Source organism: Amphiprion ocellaris, chromosome 2 (assembly GCF_022539595.1).
Source record: "Amphiprion ocellaris isolate individual 3 ecotype Okinawa chromosome 2, ASM2253959v1, whole genome shotgun sequence".
Classification (NCBI taxonomy): domain Eukaryota; kingdom Metazoa; phylum Chordata; class Actinopteri; family Pomacentridae; genus Amphiprion; species Amphiprion ocellaris.
Window position 1 is genome coordinate 1339295 of NC_072767.1, and position 21137 is coordinate 1360431.

Consider the following 21137-nt stretch of genomic DNA (forward strand, 5'->3'; position numbering starts at 1 on the left):
AGTTTTATTCATTCTTCATAACATAGGGGAATACTTGTTTTTCCAACATTCTGCATCTCTACAACAGAATAAACACCATGAAACAACCAACTGAGCACTGTAATGGAAATAATGGGCAGATCATAGTGGGGCCATAAATCAGTATTCTCAAGCCATTTAAGAGTCACACATCTGAGACTTAATGAGCTCATCCCAGTCGTCCTGAAGGGTTTAGTGACATTTAAATGCATGACGTCCATCCAGAGCTGCTAGGAACAGTTTCTTAGATGACAAACTGTGGAGTTGTGTGGATTAAAGTGACATACCAGTATCCAGCTGCCAAAATCCAGCTCGGTCATCATCGAGTCATTGAAATAAAGCTGCATTTGAAGAACATTTACAGTCACTGGTTGAAGGAGTGTCTGTGTGCTGCTCACATTATCTGACCATTGTGATTTAAAGTCGCAGCTGACCAGAGCATGGATTAACTCAAATGGAGAATTTGTCACTCAACCTTTTTGGCAGAGCTGGCTCAAGTCTAACCAGAGCAATGGAAATTAGATTTTAGAAACTTCCCTCCAAGATGTTTGTTCAATTTCTCACAAGGGTGTATAAGTTTTGTTGATCAGTTTGGGGTTTTTTCATGAAAAACTTGGCGAAACAACAACTTCTTTCATAAATGTCTTGTTCTGTACATCACAGATCAACTTCTTCAAAGCAAATGAAAACAAAATGCTTAGATTTAGATTTCTACATCCAAAAATTTGAGATAAGCCTAAATTACAGCTACTAATCTTTCCAGCCCCATCCTCACTATCTTAGCAGTTCATCATCATCTAATTTTATTGCAAACTCTCCCTGTAGCTGCGACGGTAACTCCTAACATGCTAACAAACAAGTCTGAATATGCCTCTTTGCCGTGTCGGTGTTCAGAGTTCTGGCTTGAACGTTTTAACTAGTCACATTCCAGCGTGGGAAGACCACAGGTACGAGGCTGGTGAGGAAGAGAAGTGAAGAGAAAAAGGGATGAAAAAGAGAGAAAGACGTGAAGAAAGGAGGAGAAAGAAAAAACTGTGAGAGGGAAGGAAAACAAAAACACAGCAATAAGGAAACTATGGGGGTTCAACACTACGGGCTACTGCTGCTGTTGCTGCTGTGGCTCGACTGCCACGAGTGGATTACAGGTAGTGTGTCTGTGTTTGTGTATCTGAAGAGGAGGTATTTCCTCACACTGCAGCCTCAATAAGTGTGTTTGTTTGTAGTAGCCCTCTGTGTGTGTTTGTGTGTGTGAGTGTGTGTTGAAAACTGAAATTTGGCTCTGGTGGACACGGTCTCTTCTGGGCTCGGACACGTTTCAGCCTGTCTTCTCAGGAATGCTACAAAAAAAGGTGCCTTCATGCAGAACTCGACATCGATGCAGACGTTTGCTCCACTAAGTTATGATTAATGGGGTGCAGTCGCTTAGTAAGGGATTAGTAAAGAGAGATTCACTCAGCAGGGGCAACGATGACTAATAATATAGTGTTTAGGAAAGAACGAACCTCTCTCAAGTCTTCTCCGGCTGAAATCACAGTCTGCACTTAGCCGATGGCAGATTAGTTTGGGGTGGTCAGACTTTGGTTTGATGCCATAAGAGGATAAAATCTCTAAAGAGAGTCTGGATTGACTTTGTGTTTAATGTTATTTCCAAAGGGAGCATAAATGTGCCCTGCAGATTTCATGTCAGTCGAATATGCTGATTGAAGATTAAAAAAGTCCAATAAAGCATTTATTTTTAGCGTATTTTTTGAATATTAAATGTCCTGTGTCTTAATTTTCACATTGACTGTGGACCAAGAGGAGTCATACTGCTAATTTATTTGCAAGCAGAGTTTACAGTTACAATAAATGCTTTTTGATTCCGATTCGTTTCAGTGTGGTTGTTACAAACCAGCTGTCTGGGGTCAGCTAGAAAGATAACAAAACCAGGTGTTCTTGGTTTAGTAAAGCAATTTACAAACGAAAGGTGATAATACCACAAGAAAGGGCATTGATAAATCAAATAACCAATAAAAACAAAATGAAGGCTAACAGAGTTACAAAATTAGCTCAAACAAAACAAGTGAAACTCCTTAGTCAAATTTGAAGACACAATAGCAGCACCCATGCAACTAACAGAAGCAATTAACACGTGTGCAAATTCAAAAAATAAACAACTTCCTCAGAGCAAGTAACCATTTCCTGATAGCTGCAGTAAACACAGAACACGAGTAACTTCTAAGTTAGACAGCTGCTAACAGAAGTTATATATCGACACGAAACACAAAGACTAGAGGCATTAAGGAGACCTGCTCACATTAAATCACAGCCCCCTGAGCTGAGGTTGGCTGCACATTTAGACCCCAGGTGTGGTGATTGCTGCAGTCTGGTTGGTGGAGGGAACTGGGCGTGGCCCAATCAGGTACGGCAGTAGGCGGGGAAAGGAACAAGGGCTGGAGTGCAGATCTGGAGCTCCAAGACAATCATGCATTATTGGAGACAGGTGGGGTCTGAGGAATGCTCTCTTGCTGGTTTATTCAAAGTCTGTCCAAACCATCCCCCCACACCGAGGCTACAAGGGTTCACCATGAAAAGGAAAGCACACAACCAGCAGGGCCCAGAACAGCGGTAATGGGTGAATTTTCAATATTTTAATCCACTAAATGCAGAACAGCGGTAATGGGTGAATTTTCAATATTTTAATCCACTAAATGCAGAACTCTCCAAACTCAGTAACACATTCACAACGGAGATGAGTAAACACAAAATTAGAGCAAATATTCATTAAAAACATTTAGAGAAGAACTCTATTATGAAGTGGAAACAATAAATCTGATTAAAAATGATGCCTTTGTCCTGTAAATGAACTGTTCTTCTCTCCACCAGGTGCTGTGAGTAGCATCAGTCCATATATAAAGTATTATGAGGGCCTCTCATACGACAGGGACGACCTTCACAGGAAGCACCTGAGAGCCAAGAGAGCTGCACAATCTCAGGATTATACTCTGCATTTGGATTTCACTGCTTTTCACAGGTAAATTCACTTTTGTCTAACTTGGGCAGCTGCTTCTACAGCACAGTTTGGTTGAATATTTGGTTTATTTCTGTTTGAGCAAACTTTTTGTTCCCAAACCAATAAAACATGTCAACCATTAGTTAGTTATTAGTCCGTATTTTCCAGCTGATTATGGATCTACTCACTTCCCAGAACACTACAAAGCTCTGAGTGCTGCTTTGATCTCTAAGCTCTTTGTGTTTTTTGTTTCCCCCCCAGAACTTTCCGTCTGCTTTTGAGACAAAATGCAGTAGAATTCTCCGAAAAATTCCGGGTGGTCAGTGAAAATGGTTCCACATCGGCTGACCTCTCCCACATATACTCAGGAACTCTATGGGGTGGGTATGATGCCAATATCTGGCCTCCTGTGGGGCTGGAAACAATTTACCTACCTTTGAATCAAATTAACGGACAATTTACAAGCTATTACCTCTTGAGCTTCGGGCTATTTTTTTTTTAATTTCCCCCAAAACACTGGGCTCTATAGATGAGACTGAAATACAATAAATGTTGTTATGAGTTTTGAAAAACTCCTGCAAAAAGTCACATTTTTTCTTCTGCCAAATCAAAGCTGTCACTCAAAGTGGGGTGTCATTACACAGATACCTCCTGGTCCTGGTAATGGGACCTCCTGGATGGAAGCAGTTAAAGACCTCCTACAATGAAAATCAATCAAGTTTTTAATTGTTTTTTAATTCTTGTTAATGGGTCGATATTGTGTTTTTTGAAAAAAAATATTGACACATCATAAGAGAAATAAGCAGTCAACACCACAGCTGAGTATTTTCCTCTTACAGCTGCAATGGACCGATCTTATATGTCGTCTAGTTCTGAAAACATTTTAAGAAAGTTTGGTAAAGTTCTAGTAACGTTCTAAGCTGGATGTTTTCTTTTCATTCCCAGAATGCTCTTCTTAAAGGCAGGATTACGTTCTCTACGATTCGTTCTTTCGTACGTTCTCACTCTAAGATGTTCTTCAAACATTTTATGAATGTTGTGCTGAGAACGTTCTTCCTTTGTGTTATTTTTTTTTATGTAGCTCTGCTCTGAATAATAACATCCCCTAAACATCCTCAGAATATTGCAGGTAAAATGTTCCATCTTGTTAATGTATCAAATTACAGGAATCTTTTACTAAAACACATTCTTTCTACTGAGGCCTCGCTAAGATTTAGAAAACATTTTTTTGAATGTTGGTTTGAAAACATTCTTCTTTTGTTATCATATAGCTTAACCAGACAACATCTCCTGAATGTTAAAACGTTCTAAGTCAACTTTTGACCTCACAGAAACATTATTTTAAATGATAAATATCCTTAAAACATTCTTTGAACATCAGATTAAAATGTTTTCTTTCAAATATTATTGGAACTTGTAGGTAATGTTGGCAAATGTGGGAACATTTCCAGCTTGATGGGATTCTTCTTCATAATCTGGTTCAAACTTGAGTGGCTGAATAACTCCAGTTATAACTTCCTACTGTGCAGCAGAGAGTAGCTTTACAGTGTTTGAAAAGAGCTGAAGGTGAGCTGGTGTGCTTGAGCTGCAGCAAACAGAAGAGCAGAACTGTAGATGGAGGTCGGGCCTTTAAAAAAATCTGCAGATTCTAGAGGAAGCAACACTGTAAAATTATGTTTAAGCCATTTTAAGGCATGGTGAAATTATTTTCATGAAAAAAAACTTCTAAATATGCAATTTTGGTACACATGAGATGAGCTTTCAAATGTTTAATGAATGAATGAACGAAGCGGGATTTTAATCACAATAGTTATCCATAATCTTTTCTTCTAGTTTGGATAAGACATTATGATAAACATCTTGTGGAAAAACACTCTGATTAAAGTAAAACCTCCTGGAACCCCCAGATTTAATGTTAATTAATGTTAATTCATAGCTTTCTCACACTTCCTCTAACTCTGACTGCTGCCTCTAGTCTACAGGTTTTTTATCTGTTCACTCTATCAGTCTGTCTCTACTTGTTAGTTTTCTGTTATCTCTTATTCAGTTTCATCTCTCCAACCTTGACATGTAATCTCTCTTGACCTGGACTTTCAGGGGAACATGGTTCATCCTGCCATGGATCCGTCTTACGGGGTCAGTTTGAGGGAACCATCCACACTGACAATGGGACTTTCCATGTAGAACCAGCCTATAGATACACCAGCAACCCGACAGATCATCACTCCATAATCTACCACGAGGATGACATGAGTAAGACTGCTTTTGTTTTCTAGTCTTGAAGAAAATCTTTGCTAAAGAAGCCGTCTCAGCAGTCACACTTTAACCGGCTGTCTAGTAATTGTCCCTCGGTGTCCAGGATCATAAAACAAACCTGACATTTGTGCATTAGGAGAACAAAAGTGTCCAAATGACACCCCATAACCTCAGCTGATTTTCCTGGCCTTTTGCAGACGTTGGGAAAGGGCAGAAAAAGAAATGCCTCGCTACATTAGAGCTCCCTGAACATTTTAATCCACGGCTCTTTTGACAGACTCACAAAAAGACAAACAACTGCAGCAAAACACAACTTCTCTGCTGTTTTTCAATCCCCATTGGTCTTGTCTCATACAGTATCTGCAGCGTCTAGGTTGAGTTCAAGCTAAGGTGACTAGGAGTCACTGAACCCTGTGGTAAGAGTGGAGTTGTAATATAACTGCTCAGCCTATAGAGCTCTGGCGGGGGGGCTGGGGCCCTCCGTGCTTGGGCGATGGCCAAAGCAAAGATAAAACCAAGATGGCATGACTTTTGTAAGAGGAATGGACCACATGGGGGCTAAAGTCAGGAGGAAGGTATGAATGTGAAAGAGGAGTGGAAGGCTAAAGGGGTTCAGTGCAGCGGCAGCAGTGGGGAGAAAGATGTCAGTTTGAGAAGGAAATTGAAGCATGTCGAGGGTTCTGCAGGGTTTGATGGCCTTAGAGACAGTTTCTACGACAACACATTAAAGTCAACTCTTAGTTTGGCTTACAATTATGCTCATGACTTGGCCAGATGGCAGTCATCATGGATCAAAATGCGTGTGTGTGTGTGTTTCTATGTGCGTGCGTGCTACAGCTGCACATGCATATTTTGCATTAGTATTAGACTATTTCCAAGAAAGCGTTTTACTGGAAATACAGTTCGGTCAGTGCCAGAAACCTCCTGTGTTTGTCCTGAAGTCCACACAGATTCGAAGGCTGCCTTCCTCCCTGCTCCTCCCGCCATTTCTTCAGCCCCTTTCAAAAAATCTGTCCCAAAACTTTACATTAGATAGCAGCTGACGACATCCTGTTCTTTCATTCACCGGCCAGCATATCTGCAGGAAACTGGGAAAGATTTGGCTCATGATAAATTTTAGTAAACAATCAATGCCTCCATACAAAAGGGAGTAAATTGGGACACGAAAAGGTGACATAATATGTCGACTCCTGTGTGTGTTTCCAGTTCCTGTGGTTGTCGTCTGGAGACAACAAAGGTTGTATGAGGACTTTTCTGTCCCTTGAGATGTTGGACGTCATGAGGTCTAGGAGATTCAGGACATAGGACGGGGCCAAGGGCGGCCATTTGGGGAAAAAAATACAGTTTAGACACCTGCAACGATCTGTTTGTTACACTTTAAAATCAAATATTATCCTAAAATAATATACTTGACATAACTGTGAAATGATAAATTATACATAATAACATGATGAAATAGTAGGCTGCATAATTTCAGGGGGACACTGAGACTGTCCGTATAACAGATTAAATCCAGCAATATAGGAAGGATGAGTTGTAGTTTGTTATTCTAACAGTTGGTCATATTATGTTTATGTTGTCTGTGTTTTTTCCTATGAAGTGTCTCAAAACAGGTTGCTTGTTTTCCTTATCTGAGAACTTAACTGACTATTCATTGACTGATTTCAGTCTGATTAGGTGACTGAAAGTGTCTTACTTTGAGTTTCAGTGAACAGTGGATGTTGAAACAACAGAGAAATGAACCACTTTAAGACACAAAAACTGAAAATGGGATTAAACCAAGCCCATCAAAGTTTTTCACATGGTGCCATCTGATCTTTAGTATTAGTGGGGACTGAAGAAATAGGCCAGTTTTCCCAGATTTTAATTTAGGGTTTAAAACAGAAATAAGAAAATGGGCCCTCTGGAATATTTGTGTATTACTTTCGGCTACTGGAATGTTCAACTCACAGAAATGAGGGTCCACTCGTGCATAAATGTGAACAAAGTCTTCTCTCTTTCAGTCCATACAACAACCACAATTAACATGCAACCTGTTTTTGCTCCAGTGTTCAAAAACTTACTTACATCCATACTGTGGATAGTAATTCCACTTGCTGCATAATATTTGGCTCCTACAGCCACGTTTTCTTGTTTTATTTTTTTCTTTTTTTTTAGCTACTTTACAGTAGAACAGATCATACTCCTGCACCCTGATCTACCTCGAATATGAGGATGCATATCAGCTTTCACTGTTTGTTATATCCATTTTATTGAACCCAGATTTATACTGCAAGCGATAGCCATCTTAACTAATTTTCAGGTGATTTGAAATTGCTTTTATCTATGATCCTTCCATTCTTCAGACCCATGTTGTATCTGCAGTGAAACTATGCCTAAGTTCATGTGACTTTCCCTTTGAAGGTTCACATCACTATGAATGATGGCTAACTATTAACCTCATATTTTCGTTAGTAATAAATACACGTACAGTTTCTTTATAGCAGGAAATCTCTTAATGTTTAACTGCAATGTTTTCAATTGCTCTCTCAGACTGAAAGGGATTTTACAAACAGGAAGTGGCTTGTTTTTTCCCTCAATACTGGTACAGCAGCAGCCTCTGGGGAGTCTTTTGGGGGTTTCTACTGGAATATGGTGTTCTGTTGCAAGACATCTGGTCACAAAATGGAACATATTTCCTGTAGCTGCTGCACAAGGTTTCCAGTGGTGTCCGATCGTGTTTGTAAGATTCATAGACGGGATCACAGTCGGGGTGAAGATGGTGTCTGTTCTGGGGATCTGAGAGTTTCTGTATTTTGCAGATGATGTGGTTCTGTTGGCTTTATCAGACTGTGGCCTTCAGCGCACACAGGGGTGGTTTGCTGCTGAATCTCCAAATCTGAGGCCACAGTTTTCTGCTAGAAACTGTTAGATTGCTCTCTGTAGCTTGGTTGCTGACCCAAGCAAAAGAATTTCGCAGCATCTCGGGATGTTTTTCAAGAGTGGCATGAAAATGGAGCTTGACCTGAACAGAAAAACTGGGGCAGTTTTAGCAGTAATGTGGTGTCGTACTGGATTGTGTGGTGAAGAGGGTTTCTGTTCATTAGTCGGTCTTTGTTTTGACCCTCACCTGTAGTTTTGACCTCTGGATAGCGACTGAAGGAATGTGGTTGTGGATTCAAAAGCTTTCTCCATAGCGTAGGATGAGGAACTCGGACATCTGGAGGCAGCTTGGATTAGAATCACTGGTCTTTTGCATCAAAAGCTGAATGGGTCAAATATTTCATTAAGATGCCTGCAGGAAGACTTCCTTTGGAGGTTTTCTGGACATGTCCAAATGGGAGGAGATCTTGAGGTAGACCCAGAATTTGCTGGAGGAATTATGTATCTCATCTGGCCTGTGAACACCTTGGGATCCCCCATTAGGAGCTATAAAATTTCTTGGCAAGCAGACTCCAGGAATGCTCAGTTTAGAACGCTGCCTCTGTGACCCAGCCCCAAGTGTAAGACAACAGATATCTCAGTGCGTCTCTTGGAAATGTTCACTGTTTTTTTTTTTTTTTCTCTGAGATTGCACACTAAAGCAACTCTTTCAAGCATCCAGTTTAACCATCACATAACAATCCGTCAAACATCTGTTTCTTCATCACGTTCATTGCCAAATTGCAAACAAACCTTGGAGGATTGGAGCATTATCTCTGACACTGGTTGACCTCTCGTTGTTGTTGTAGCAATGAAATAAAGATTATCAGTGTTTGGTGTTGGGGGTAAGGACACAGCTGTGTTACATTCACAGCTCTGGATTAGTGACATTCTGATAAGTGCAAGAAAAGGCTATCACATAAAGATAACCATGCACTGAAATATAGTAGCAGGATTTCCATGCCTCATTTCAGGCTAATATTCAGGAAGTCATATAAACTGAAAAGCAACTTCAGCTCTATAGATGATTCACAGATTGCATAAATTGGGTTTAAAGGGGGTATCTGGACTACATGAGGCAGACCACTTCCCACAAAGTGTCCATATTACATTATCTGACAAAACTATGGGTTGCTGTGTTATAAAACATCTTTGAATAACTGGTAGATGTGAACAATGGGCCTGTGTTCATGAGTAATGTTTAGCACAAACGCCTACAAACAGCTTCCATGACGTGAGTTTGTTATGGAGGTTATTTTGGTTATTTTGGCACAAAAACTGACCACAGTGGAGTCTAGGCAAACTGGGAGGGTGTTTAAATGACCAAAGTGTTATTTATTAGGCACTTAAGCAGTGACTTTATAGCAAAAGTGGAGGTGTCCCACATATCCTGGGTCAAAAATGGGTATTTTATTGCTCCTGTTTTGCTTTTAGCCACTGTTATACCTTCCTCTAAGACACCAAGCTCCTACACCATAATGCAGGAATTAATGTGCAAATCACAAGTTAAAGGTCCCATATTTTGCCCCTTTTTGAGAAGTTAAAAAGTCTCACATGTCCACAGAATGTATCTTTCAATTTTTGAGCTCAAAATACTGCAAAGATGGTGAATTTAACCACAACTACACTGGAAAAAAATGCCCCTCTCAAAACAAGGAAAAAAAACTTATTTCAAGGAACTTATACCTTGAAACAAGTGAAAAATGGCTTGTAAGATTTCTTGAAATAAGATATATTTAGAATATTGAGATCTTAAAATTAGCTGGGAAAACTTATTTTAACCCTCTTCTTGTCCTCATTTACGGGCACCAAAAAATATTATTTCCTTGTCTGAAAAAAAATCCAAAAATTCTGCAAAAAAATTCCCGAAATTTCTGAAAATTTGCAACAACTTCAGGAAGAAAATTCCAATAATTCCTTAAAAGTTTCCCTTAAAAGTTTTATTTTTTTTTAAATCCCCCAAATTTGGCAAGAAAATTCTTGTAAATATTTTCAAAAAATGAGTAAAAATCTTTCAAAAAAATCCTAAAAATATCTAAAGTGATTCCATATATATCAGTAAAACTTCTAATATTTTCTTTAAGAACATTCACATAAAAATCAACCAAAATCCAGTGAATTTTGCTGGATTTTGGTTGATTTTTTTTTGTGAATGTCCTTAAGAAACATTTTATACATTTCTTTTTTTCCACCAAAAAATGTTCAAAGATTTCCCAAAAATGTTGAAAATGTGTACATCGGAAGTTTCACTGTGAAAATATATTTTTTTTCTCCACATTTTCAAACTTTAAAACGGGTCAGTTTGACCCGCAGGACGACACGAGGGTTAAAGCTCTATTTTACCAGGATTATTAAGCTTAGGTGTCTTAAAATAAGCCAGACATGCTAAAAAACAATAGCAGTTTTTCACTCAAAAATAAATTTTTGCTTTCATGTAACCTAATTTGAGATGTATTAAACTTATTTTGAGTTTTCTTGTAAAATACAACTCAAAACAAGATTTTTAAGATGCATTGTCTTAAAAAAAAGTCCCTCTATCTTGCTGAAATCTCACTTAAGTGAATTTATCTTAAATCAAGTGGGATGAGATATTTTGACAAAAATAAGACAAATAGACTTGGGAAGTTTTTGAGTTTTTGCAGTGTATATAACTCCTGGTTTTAATCATGTTCTAAATGGGCTGTTTCAGTGTCTGTAACTTTAAATCCAGTTGAGCTGCTGCTGTTCCTGCCCCCTTCAGGAAGAAGACTCTCTCTGTGATTGACTACACAGAGCAAAGCAGTTGATCTCACGGCAGCCAGCATAGACCCGATTAATTGTGTGAGATCAGGCCTTTCTATTGCTTCAGACTTTTTCTCTGAGCGACCATTTGACATGAAAATATCCCTGAATTCACATCACAGCTGTTCTTTTTAACTTGTGTTTGGTGAATTGATCAGACAACACTGTGGCTGTCCAGAAGAAGCATAGACAGGTAGGAGGTGACTGCTGGTCTATAAAATGTAGTCTTAATGGCCCGTGTTTCAGTCACTATTTCATACTTGTTCCATCTCACAGCAGAAACAGAAAAATATGTTATTGAGAACAACTTTGTTAGGAATTCCGCTGTATTATGATGCAATTTGTGAGCACAGAACAGGACAGAAGAAAACAGGTGTAAACAGATGAGTTTTGGTTGAAGTAGAACACAACAGGTGACATGGAAACACAATAAACCACTCAGTGCTTGTTTATTGGTTTCAAAATAAAATTTCTACCCTTTCTGAATGTTCCTCAGTGTTACAGTTTCCACAGAGCTCAGATGTACCACCAACCATTATACATCAACATACCAAAGCGAATAGCAACACTAGCAACATTAGCCCATAATGTTCTCACATGGCATGAATAATAACAGTAATCCACTGGGTGTTCTATTCCTCAGATGCTCGGAGTGCACAAAAACTCTCGTGTTTACTCTTGCAACTTTACTTGGGGCTCAGATTTTCACTGGCTTGTAAAACTGGGAGGTTGTGTAGTCATCAAGGGGCTTGAGGAATGGCAAAAGTAAATATCTTAACAACTTGTACTTTACACCTCCAAGTTATACCAACTACAAAACACAATAAAAAATGAGTTTTCATTACCCGGACCTTTCAGTGTGGACCTTTGATGATTTAAACGTAAATGTGTTGATGCAGTTGTTATACTCAAAGCTGCATTAAGATCTCAGGCTCTGGAATAAGTTTTCTTCTCCTTTCCAACAGCTGCTGGTACTGCGGCTGTTGGCTGAAATGCGACACTGATTTTACATGTGGGAAACTCCTTTTCTGCACAGGAGTTTGTCATGGATTAAAAAGTGGTTGTGATGACCAGATTCAGTTATTTATGGTCTCTGGAGAAGTTTGTCGGCTTGGCTTTGCAGATCAGAAAGATTTGTCCCCTGCAAAGGGAGATGCATTGACAACCTGAGAGAAAAAGAGACGGAGCGAACATGAGTGAGTAGAAAGGTCTGGAAGTAATTCTGTCAGTTGGTCGACGCCTGTCATTTAGGCCTCCACTTCTACCCCCAGCCCAACTCATGCCATGTATAGAATGAATCGCAGGTCTGTGATTGGCTGAGGAGTTTGGGAGGATGGTGTGATCCAATCATGTGTTGCCGTCTCCCATTGCTGACCCACGGAGACAGAACTGGTGACAGAGAGCTTCACACTTTGAAGTTCTTCTGGGTCAGCAGTTAACTGGCAAACCGTTGCCTGATTCTGTTGCTCTCTTATTACTGCAAATGACATGTGAGAGTGATTATAATGCCATGTGACTCTACTGTAAATGTGGAATTCACAGATCTTTTTTTTCTGTGCATTAATGCAGCTGCAACAGTGTGTTTTCTGTTTAGTTTGACCACAGTCTTTGTTAAATAATCCACTGAAACATGTCGCAGTATTACTTTACATTTGCATCCATACATCCATGTTTCTGTGCAGCTTCCCCACAATCCCTGACCACAAGCCTGATACAATCTGTTGCAATGTGAAGTCCTTCTGACCTTTTGCATTTTTGTGAAATTCTGCGGCTTTTTCAGCGCAGCCGGATGGACCAATCCATGCAAACGTAACAAATGTCTCCCCCGACTGCAGATCCTTCACTGTTGCGTCAGTGTGAACGAGGCAGACGTCCCAGAGGTGTTGCAAATCACGGCTAGTGTTGTTGTTTTAGTGAAATCAAACCAGCAGCTATCCCGGTGTTTCCACGGGCCGCTCCGTCGCCCCTCCACAGACCACTGCGCTGATGTCCAAATGCAGGTTTTCTATTTTTAAAGTGTCTGAGAATGTCAGGGTGCTTCTGTCGATGTTGGTGGCTCGACGTGATGCTCAGTAAAAACTTCAATTAATAAACTTATTTTAAACCTTTATAAAGAAAAAAATGACTACTAAAGTTTAAGACAACCTTGGAATGAAACCTTTGTAAATGTGGTCAGTATCATGTGATATAGTCATGAACTAGAACTAGAAATGCTTCTTCATATTGATGCCATTGAAGAACCATTTTTAGCTCCTCGATGAACCTTTTAGCAAGAGGTTCATTAGAGAAAGGGCACTCAAAGAGCCACAAAAACTGACAGCATAAATGGAGCTCCAAGGACAAATAGCAGAAATGGGTTGTTTAATCCTCCTGTTGTCTTCATTTACGGGCACCAAAAAATACTATTTCCTTGCTTTAAAAAAATCCCAAAATTCAGGAAAAAAGTCCCCAAATTTCTGAAAATTTGCAAAACCTTCAGGAAAAAAATTCCAATAATTCCTTCAAAGTTTCCCTTAAGTTTTATTTTTTTTAAATTCCCCAAATTTGGCAAAAAAAATTGTTGTAAATGTTTTTTAAAAAATGAGTAAAAATCTTCCAAAAAATCCTAAAAATATCTAAAGTGATTCCATATATATCAGTAAAACTTCTGATATTTTCTTTAATAACAGTCATAAAAAAATCAACCAATATCCAGCGAAATTTGCTGGATTATGGTTGATTTTTTTTTTTTTTTTGGTGAATATTCTTAAAGAAACATTTTTAACATTTCTTTTTTTTCCACCAAAAAATGTTCAAAGATTTCCCAAAAATGTTGAAAATTTGGACATCAGAAGTGTCACTGTGAATTTTTTTTTTTTCCCCCCACATTTTCAAACTTCAAAACGGGTCAATTTTGAGCTGCATGATGACACGAGGGTTAAGGAACTAGTTTCAAGATAGTTCCATAAAGAATCACCTTTGAGATGTCTGTTTTTCAAAATAAATGCCTCTTTGAGCATTATAAATCAAATTTTATGTAGCTCTTAAATGTCAGCTTCAGAAAGTAACAGAAATACAAACTCAGTGACCTTGAAGAGGAACATAGATCCCTAAAACCATAGATTATCTTGCAGATCCAACTAAAAATCATCAAACACTGAAAGTATTTGACAGCTGTAGACATACTCTTTTAACTGTAAATGTGACAATTTTCAGTATTTCTCGGTCCCTTCTACTATAGTGCATTTTATATTCTGGGTTCTGGACTGTTTTTCAGACAGAAAACAATGTTACAAGATGCCAGCTTTAAATTTGGGTTTTCTAATGTTTTATAGACCAAATGGTTAATCAATAATGAAAAATATTGTTGGTTCCAGCTGTAATTTCATGATATTATCTGCCACCAAACCAAAACAACTCCAATAAAACATACGAACATCTAGTACTTTAAAGAACCATTAATAATTCGAAGAACTCTCCCCTCAAGAAGAATTTTCTGCAATGGATGATGGTGTTTTGAAGAACCACAGAACCTTCTAAAGAATTATTTAGGAACCGTTATTTCTCTGAGTACAGAATAATAATGTATATATGAATGAATATAATGTTGTAAATAAAATCTAAATCCATGCAAAATTTCAGTTTGAGCGCCTCAGATCCACAACTTATGTTGTTAAATGTAATGAAATTTTGAGAGCACTTTATTAATTTCTGCCAGTTGAGCTTTTGATTTATTCCATTTAACTGTGTCCTGCTGTTTTTGGCATCTTTTACATGCTTTGCCCGTGAAACACTTTGAATAACCTTTGTGTATGGTAAGGTGCTCTATAAAGATACCTGCTTGTAAACCTATAATATGTTCTATTGTGGTAGTAAACTATCAGTTGTGACATTATTTAGCTGCTGAATAAACCAGAGACATCCCACAGTCTTTACTTTGCGTCAGTTGGCTTCACTTCGTCCTCTCACGTTTATAAGGCCTGGAATTGTAGAGAGACGTCAAACAAGCAAACCCTCATTAAATGTTTTGGATTCTACGATGCTGTGGCAAACATTGTAACAGTCTCCTATATTCCCACATATTCAGAGTACTTCCAAAGCACTGCTATCAGCTGCAGATCTTCCCCACTCTTTGGTTAAACTGGTACAACAAACATACCAAGCAGCACATTTATCCAGACACAAACAAACATTCAAAGGATTGTTTGTGTTTTTGATCATAAAGATCAGAATGTGACCACATCACAGCTCAACATCTGCTCATATGAAAGTCTTGCATACTGTGGAAAAAATAGAAACCATGAATGTTTAAACAGATGGTCCGTGTTACATTAAATTATAGAGAAAAACAAGTAAAATTGCAGAAAAATGTATTCATAAGTTTTTACTGAACAAAAATTATATTAAAAAAATACTTGCCCTTATTTCAAAGAAGAACTTGCTAAGGATTAAATATACGATAAATCATTTGTTGAACTGTTGAACTTTTGCATGTTAAACTGCAGATAAAATCTACTAAAATCACCATTATTAATGATCAATATTGATTATACTGACAGTGAAAAACAAAATTAACAAACAAAAAAGCAAATTTGTATGATTTTGTTGCATTAAATTTGCTCGTTTGACCATAAAATTTTAAAATGTTTTTTCTCAAATTTAAAAAAATAAAATAAAATAATTTTACAGACATTTGTGGTTATTTGAAAAGATTTATGTATACTAAGGATGGAATAAATGGTAAATAGTTCATTTGTGTGTCATTTACAGATTTGCTAGAGATAATATCTAGTAACATCATAATTTTAACTGACATTATTAGTTTATATATTGACTCAAAAAATCTATTTATGAATAGTAATAATAGTAATTACAGTATGTCTTTAAATGAGCTAAAAATGTATGACTGCTTTCCAGATGTTTGCCTTTATTTTTAAAGTTTATACAGTTGCAGTTTCTGGCCCCCTTCCTGCCACAGTGACAGATTTATTTTTACAGTGTAGAAGACACATAGAATAATAAATAGATAGATAGATAGTAGTTGGTTCAAATCTGATCTCTCTTCAACTATTTCTGATTACTGGGGGCCACTAAATGACTGAACACATTAGATGGAGTAATTGTTCTAGCCAGTGTTTGTAAAACCACAAAGTAGATTAAATATTCTACATGACTGTGTATAAATCTATATTTCTGTGTTTGTTTTTTCAGTCCTGCCCAACATGACGTCTGGGTCTGGTGGATTCTGTGGTGCAGAACATCTAAACATCCTCACCCAAAACCTCAGACTCAATCAGGTAGGACAGTCTAGACTTAACCTCATGAAAACACACTCAAACACTCGCTGTTTTTCTGTCATCACCCTCAAAATGTCCTCCTGTCTTCTATTTATACCCAAATAACTCCAAAACCCATAACTGCTACTTGGAGAAAGCTCACTAATGTGTCTGATTCATCCATTTTAACTGACCTACTTTATGTGCGTTCATTCATTCGCTCACTTTTATTGAGCCTGAGTCATCAGGAGTAACTGACAGGTAGAAGTCCAGAAGGATGTTATGATCCTTGTTCAAGAAAACATGGCTGTGTCCTGCTGAGGGTCGAGCTGCTTCTTTTCAGGAGACCTCGACTGTGTCATAAAATGATAAAAACAGGCGTTATGAACATCTGCCGCATGTATTATGCTAGTCTGTCCCTTGGGTACGGTGTTAATTGTCAACCTCTGACCAACTGGGTGGTGATTTCAGTGCCTATTGTTGTTGTGATATAGGTATGGATCCCTTTTTACCGACATGCCTGCCGGTGGAGATCACTTCCACTGTTTGCTCTTGAAATGTCCTGAGCAGATGTTTTTTTCCAGCGGAGCGTCCAAGTTGTGTTCCTGCCGCAACACGTCCACATCTCAAACCAGGACGCCAGTCAACATTTCAGTGTGTTGCAATGTTTGCATCTGATGAGTTTGTTGGCTTTTCACCTACATAAAAGGCAAACTATTCACCAAATCGCATGTGAGAATCGAGCACTTTATGTTGACTTTGTAGTCTGAATCATCAGAGCGCCCTTGTTCTTCCTGTCTTCGGTTTTTTATCCACAGGAGGCACCAGTGAGCCGCTCGAGGAGAACATTAGACGAGTCAAAGACCAGCTGCCTGCTGCACCTCCATGCTGACCACCTCTACTACAAGAAGTTCAAGTCTGTTGAAGGTGTTGTAGCTCAGGTGATTCCCTCCAAACTGTCAGATTTCCTATATCCATATGTCATGAACTAGTTATCTTGACAATTATTTGAGCTTCAGATATTAAAAATTGAACTGATGCTACAGTAAATAGTCACAAAAGTTAAGAATGCAAAAATGTTCAATATCTGAGGCCTTTTTTCTGCTAAAAATAGAGTTCATGAAGCAGAACTTCAAGTCCTGAGCCTTTGTCCTATTTTTGTCAACACAATGAGGAGCCTCACCAGCTTCAGGGTGAAACACGGAGCACATGTTGGAGGGAACACAGTGTTCGCCTGTAATGGAACATCCAGCTGGAGCTTCAGATACCAACGCAGTCTTCGTACACGTTGGCTGAACATCACACACTTCGTTCACAAAGCTGACCATGAATTCATTTTGGGGATTTCAGGTCATAAAAGTTCCCCTAACCGAGTTCTCGACACTAAAATCTGATCTTAATCAAACAAGTGAAGCCCGTGAGTTTATACAATTTCTTCTGTTTACCCAAAGTCGAATAGATTTCCAAGTAAATCAAGTGTCATTTGGCACTTAATCAGTGATTTTTTTTTTTTTTTTTTTAACCCTCTGAGCAGATTTTCCCTCTATTGAAGCAGCACAACCAGGATTAAAAGTAAAGAAAGCTCACTTCAGTATGACACAGGTAAAATCCCATAAATTATAAAAGAGAAAAAAAGTTATTTTTTATTTTCCAAAAATGGAAAAAACTTGTACAACATGTACATTTTTCCATGTGCCCACAGTTTGTTTTTTAACCACACCGGAAAAAAAAAAACATACTGTAGATATTTTCCATTTTTTAAACACAGTCTGCAGTTCAGCTGAAAAGTTCCTGAATTTTTGTGATCCAACTACTGGTTTGTATTAAAGACACTAATATCTTTACAGTTGCCCTGGAGAACACAGATTTATTTGGTTTTTGCAGAATCTGGTTCGAGCAAACTGTTCATTTTTGATGATTTTTTAAATGAGAGCTGTTGCTTTGATGAAATAGCCTAATTTTAAGCATAGATTTAGTTATATTATAACCATGATCAGTTCATCAGAAGCATCAGAAAGTTGAAAGTCTGTTGATATTTCTGTCTTCACGGTTTCTCGCTTTGATAAATTGTGTAATTTTGATGTTTTGTTTTTTCTTTTCTTTTTTTTTTTTAAAGAAAACTTAGGTAGGTTTAGATAGGTTTTGGGGTTTGGTGGATTAATCGAGACAAAAAGGCCCAATATACTAAATGTAAAATGGTCTAATATAAGTTTAATGAGGTAAATATATTCTAAAATAGGTACAAAGAGTTCAAGAGTAAAGTAACTTTGCTTTTCAGGGGATTTACACATGTAAATATCCTGCATTAAACTTTAAAAAGGCTAAAAATATCATATAAAATGAAGGCTGGAAAATATATTTGAAAAATAGAAAGTTACTGTATATGTATGGCTTTATGAAATGTTTATTTTGTTATTTTACAGTATTTTTGGCATATTTTAAAAACTACCAAAATATAGGTAAAAATGCAAAATTAGACTTTAAATGGCTAATGGAAAATAACAGCCAAAAAAAATTTATAAGAAAATTTAACTGTGTCACATAAAAGGAGAGTAAAATGTGTCAACAAATTTATAATAATTTCACAAATATCTCCTTTTTATCTAATAAATGAAATTTGTAAATTCAAGTTTAATGAGATAAATATATTCTAAAATAGATATAAGAAGTTCAAAAGTAAAGTAATTTTGCTTTTTAGGGAATTTATGCAAAAAAAATGCACATGATTCCTTGTTAAATTAATGCATTTCAATTATAGAAAGTTACTATGTATTATGGAGTAGTGAGAGTGCCAAATTAAAAAAAAATAAATCTATTAAAGAATAAGCAAATAAAAGTGGAAATATAATGATGAATAAATAAAATAAAAAATAAATAATGTTGCTATATAAAGAATATTAATCAAAAAAATTAATCCATAACAGAAAAGGCAAATAAAAGCAGAAATATATAGACAAATAAATAAAATAATTTTTAAAAATAGTGCTTATAGATAAATTTTAAAATAATGTGCAATATAAAGCAATATTAATCAAAATGAACCCATAAACATTTAATGTCGCTTTAAATGTCACATTAAATGTCACTTTAACAGCAAAGGAAAAGCACTTTTCTTATTTATTTGTCCTTATTTGTCTTTTTTCTGCTTTTATTAGCCTTTTTTATGGATTAATTTTTTGATTAATATTTCTTTATATTGCAACATTATTTATTTTTTATTTTATTTTTTTATCTTTATATTTCCAATATTATTAGCTTAGTCTTTTATAGATTTATTTTGTAATTTGGCACTCTCACTACTCCATAATGTATGTATGTGTTTATTTGTTGTTTATTTTCATTTATTTTATAGCTATTTTAGTTATTTTAATTTAGTTAACTGAAATTTGATTGCAGTTCTGTTTGAGACTCCAGTTTGTGTCTGCTACCAAATATTCCTGTGAATCACTTCAGGATTTTTAATTTAATCTCCCATTAAAGAGGCATTTTTCTGGTCCAAGGCAGGAGTTTGGTGACGATTAAAGCTTCTTTTGTCTTTTTTTTCTATCGTGACCAAATGATTCAGAGGAGAACGATTTGTTTTGCAGTAGAGCATTATCTACCACTGACACTTTCAACAATAGTGAATAAAAGAGCAAGCTGCTGCTGCTGTGAGGCTGAAAATGAAGGGACGAATGCCAGGCGATGCACAGATGCACACAGCTGTCATGCCAAGATCTGCAGCCTTGTTCCTCGCATGTGGAGCAGAGATCAGGCCAAATGAGGCTCTATTTCAGGTGTAAAGATCTGGCACAGAACAAAAAGGAACAAACATCTTCTGTTTTTCCCCTCGGATGCACCAAGTAGCTTCAGAGTTCACCTTCAACAAGAACAGATGTAGAGCTGCAAGGTCAAAGACGAGCTGGAGGTTAGATGGATCCACAGATGGCAGAAGTTTGGGGTAAAACTGCTCAAACACAACCTGATTTGGAGATTTAGTGACATTTGTCTGGCGTTTATTGCGCTCGGTGAACTCTGAGGTGCCTTTTTGCACTAAAATATGACTTTTTTAACCCTTTGTCTTGCACTCTTGACTTTTGACCTTATTAGAGCAGCATGACTGCTCTGGCAGCCTCCACAGAGGAGAGAGCAGCATGAAGAAAACTACCAGGTAGTTCACAGATCAATCAGGTGTCTGGTTTTACCCTCTGAACCACAGATTTAAAAGCCATGTTATTTAAAAAAAAAAAAAAAAAGGTGGGGGGGGAGTGAACATAATGGCATTAATAAAAGAAAAAAAACAATAAAAACTGAAAAAATTCTCAGATTTTCATCTTTTCAATGGATCTGGAACTTATCAGATGGGACTTCTAGTTCTATCAGGAAAATTAATCAAATCTAAACTTAAAATCATGATATTTAATAAAAATCTCTTCATTCTGCATGTGTCTTTTAAAAAAAATGCAAAAAATAAATCGTCTGCACTACAAAAATTCTGTAAAACAAAAAAATCTGCATATCTCAGTGCAAACATAAAGCTGTTACTCACTTAGCTGCAACCAACAGTTACATGACAAAAATTCAGGAACTTTTTGGCTGAACTGCAGGCAGTGTTTAAACCGAGTAGACGGTATGGCAACAATTTGAAAATGTTTACACTTAATTATGTAAAGAGGTAAAACGTGAATTTTTGTCAGTTTTGGTGTCACTTATGGACACTCAGGAAAATATTGTACATGTTGAATCCTCAGTTTTTCAATTTTTGAACAATAAATAATCTTTTATGATTGATAGCATTATCTCTACTTGTACTTCACTGTTTCCGAAGAGGTGCAGGATTTTATATTGCAGTGAGAAATGAACCCACAGTGAGTGTAAATGTGACAGGAGCAACAAAAGCAACTGAGTGGAGCTCAGACGGTTCAACTTATCTAATGATGGATGACTAGCGGCGA

The 21137-nt window shown here is 37.2% G+C and overlaps 1 protein-coding gene across 2 annotated transcripts in view; it reads left to right on the forward strand.

The window, feature by feature from the left end:
* Positions 1-904: 904 nt before the first annotated feature.
* The window catches only part of si:ch1073-396h14.1 (disintegrin and metalloproteinase domain-containing protein 10), a 59404-nt gene continuing 39171 nt past the window's right edge, over positions 905-21137 (forward strand). Inside the window, exons 1-6 of one of the 2 annotated variants that reach the window (XM_055017646.1) lie at positions 905-1163; positions 2884-3031; positions 3272-3390; positions 5108-5263; positions 16139-16224; positions 17022-17144. In XM_055017646.1, coding sequence (XP_054873621.1) covers positions 1094-1163; positions 2884-3031; positions 3272-3390; positions 5108-5263; positions 16139-16224; positions 17022-17144 — 702 coding nt within the window. In that variant the 5' untranslated portion in view covers positions 905-1093. The remainder of the gene's footprint in view (positions 1164-2883; positions 3032-3271; positions 3391-5107; positions 5264-16138; positions 16225-17021; positions 17145-21137) is intronic. The other variant, XM_055017641.1, reaches the window with a different exon arrangement.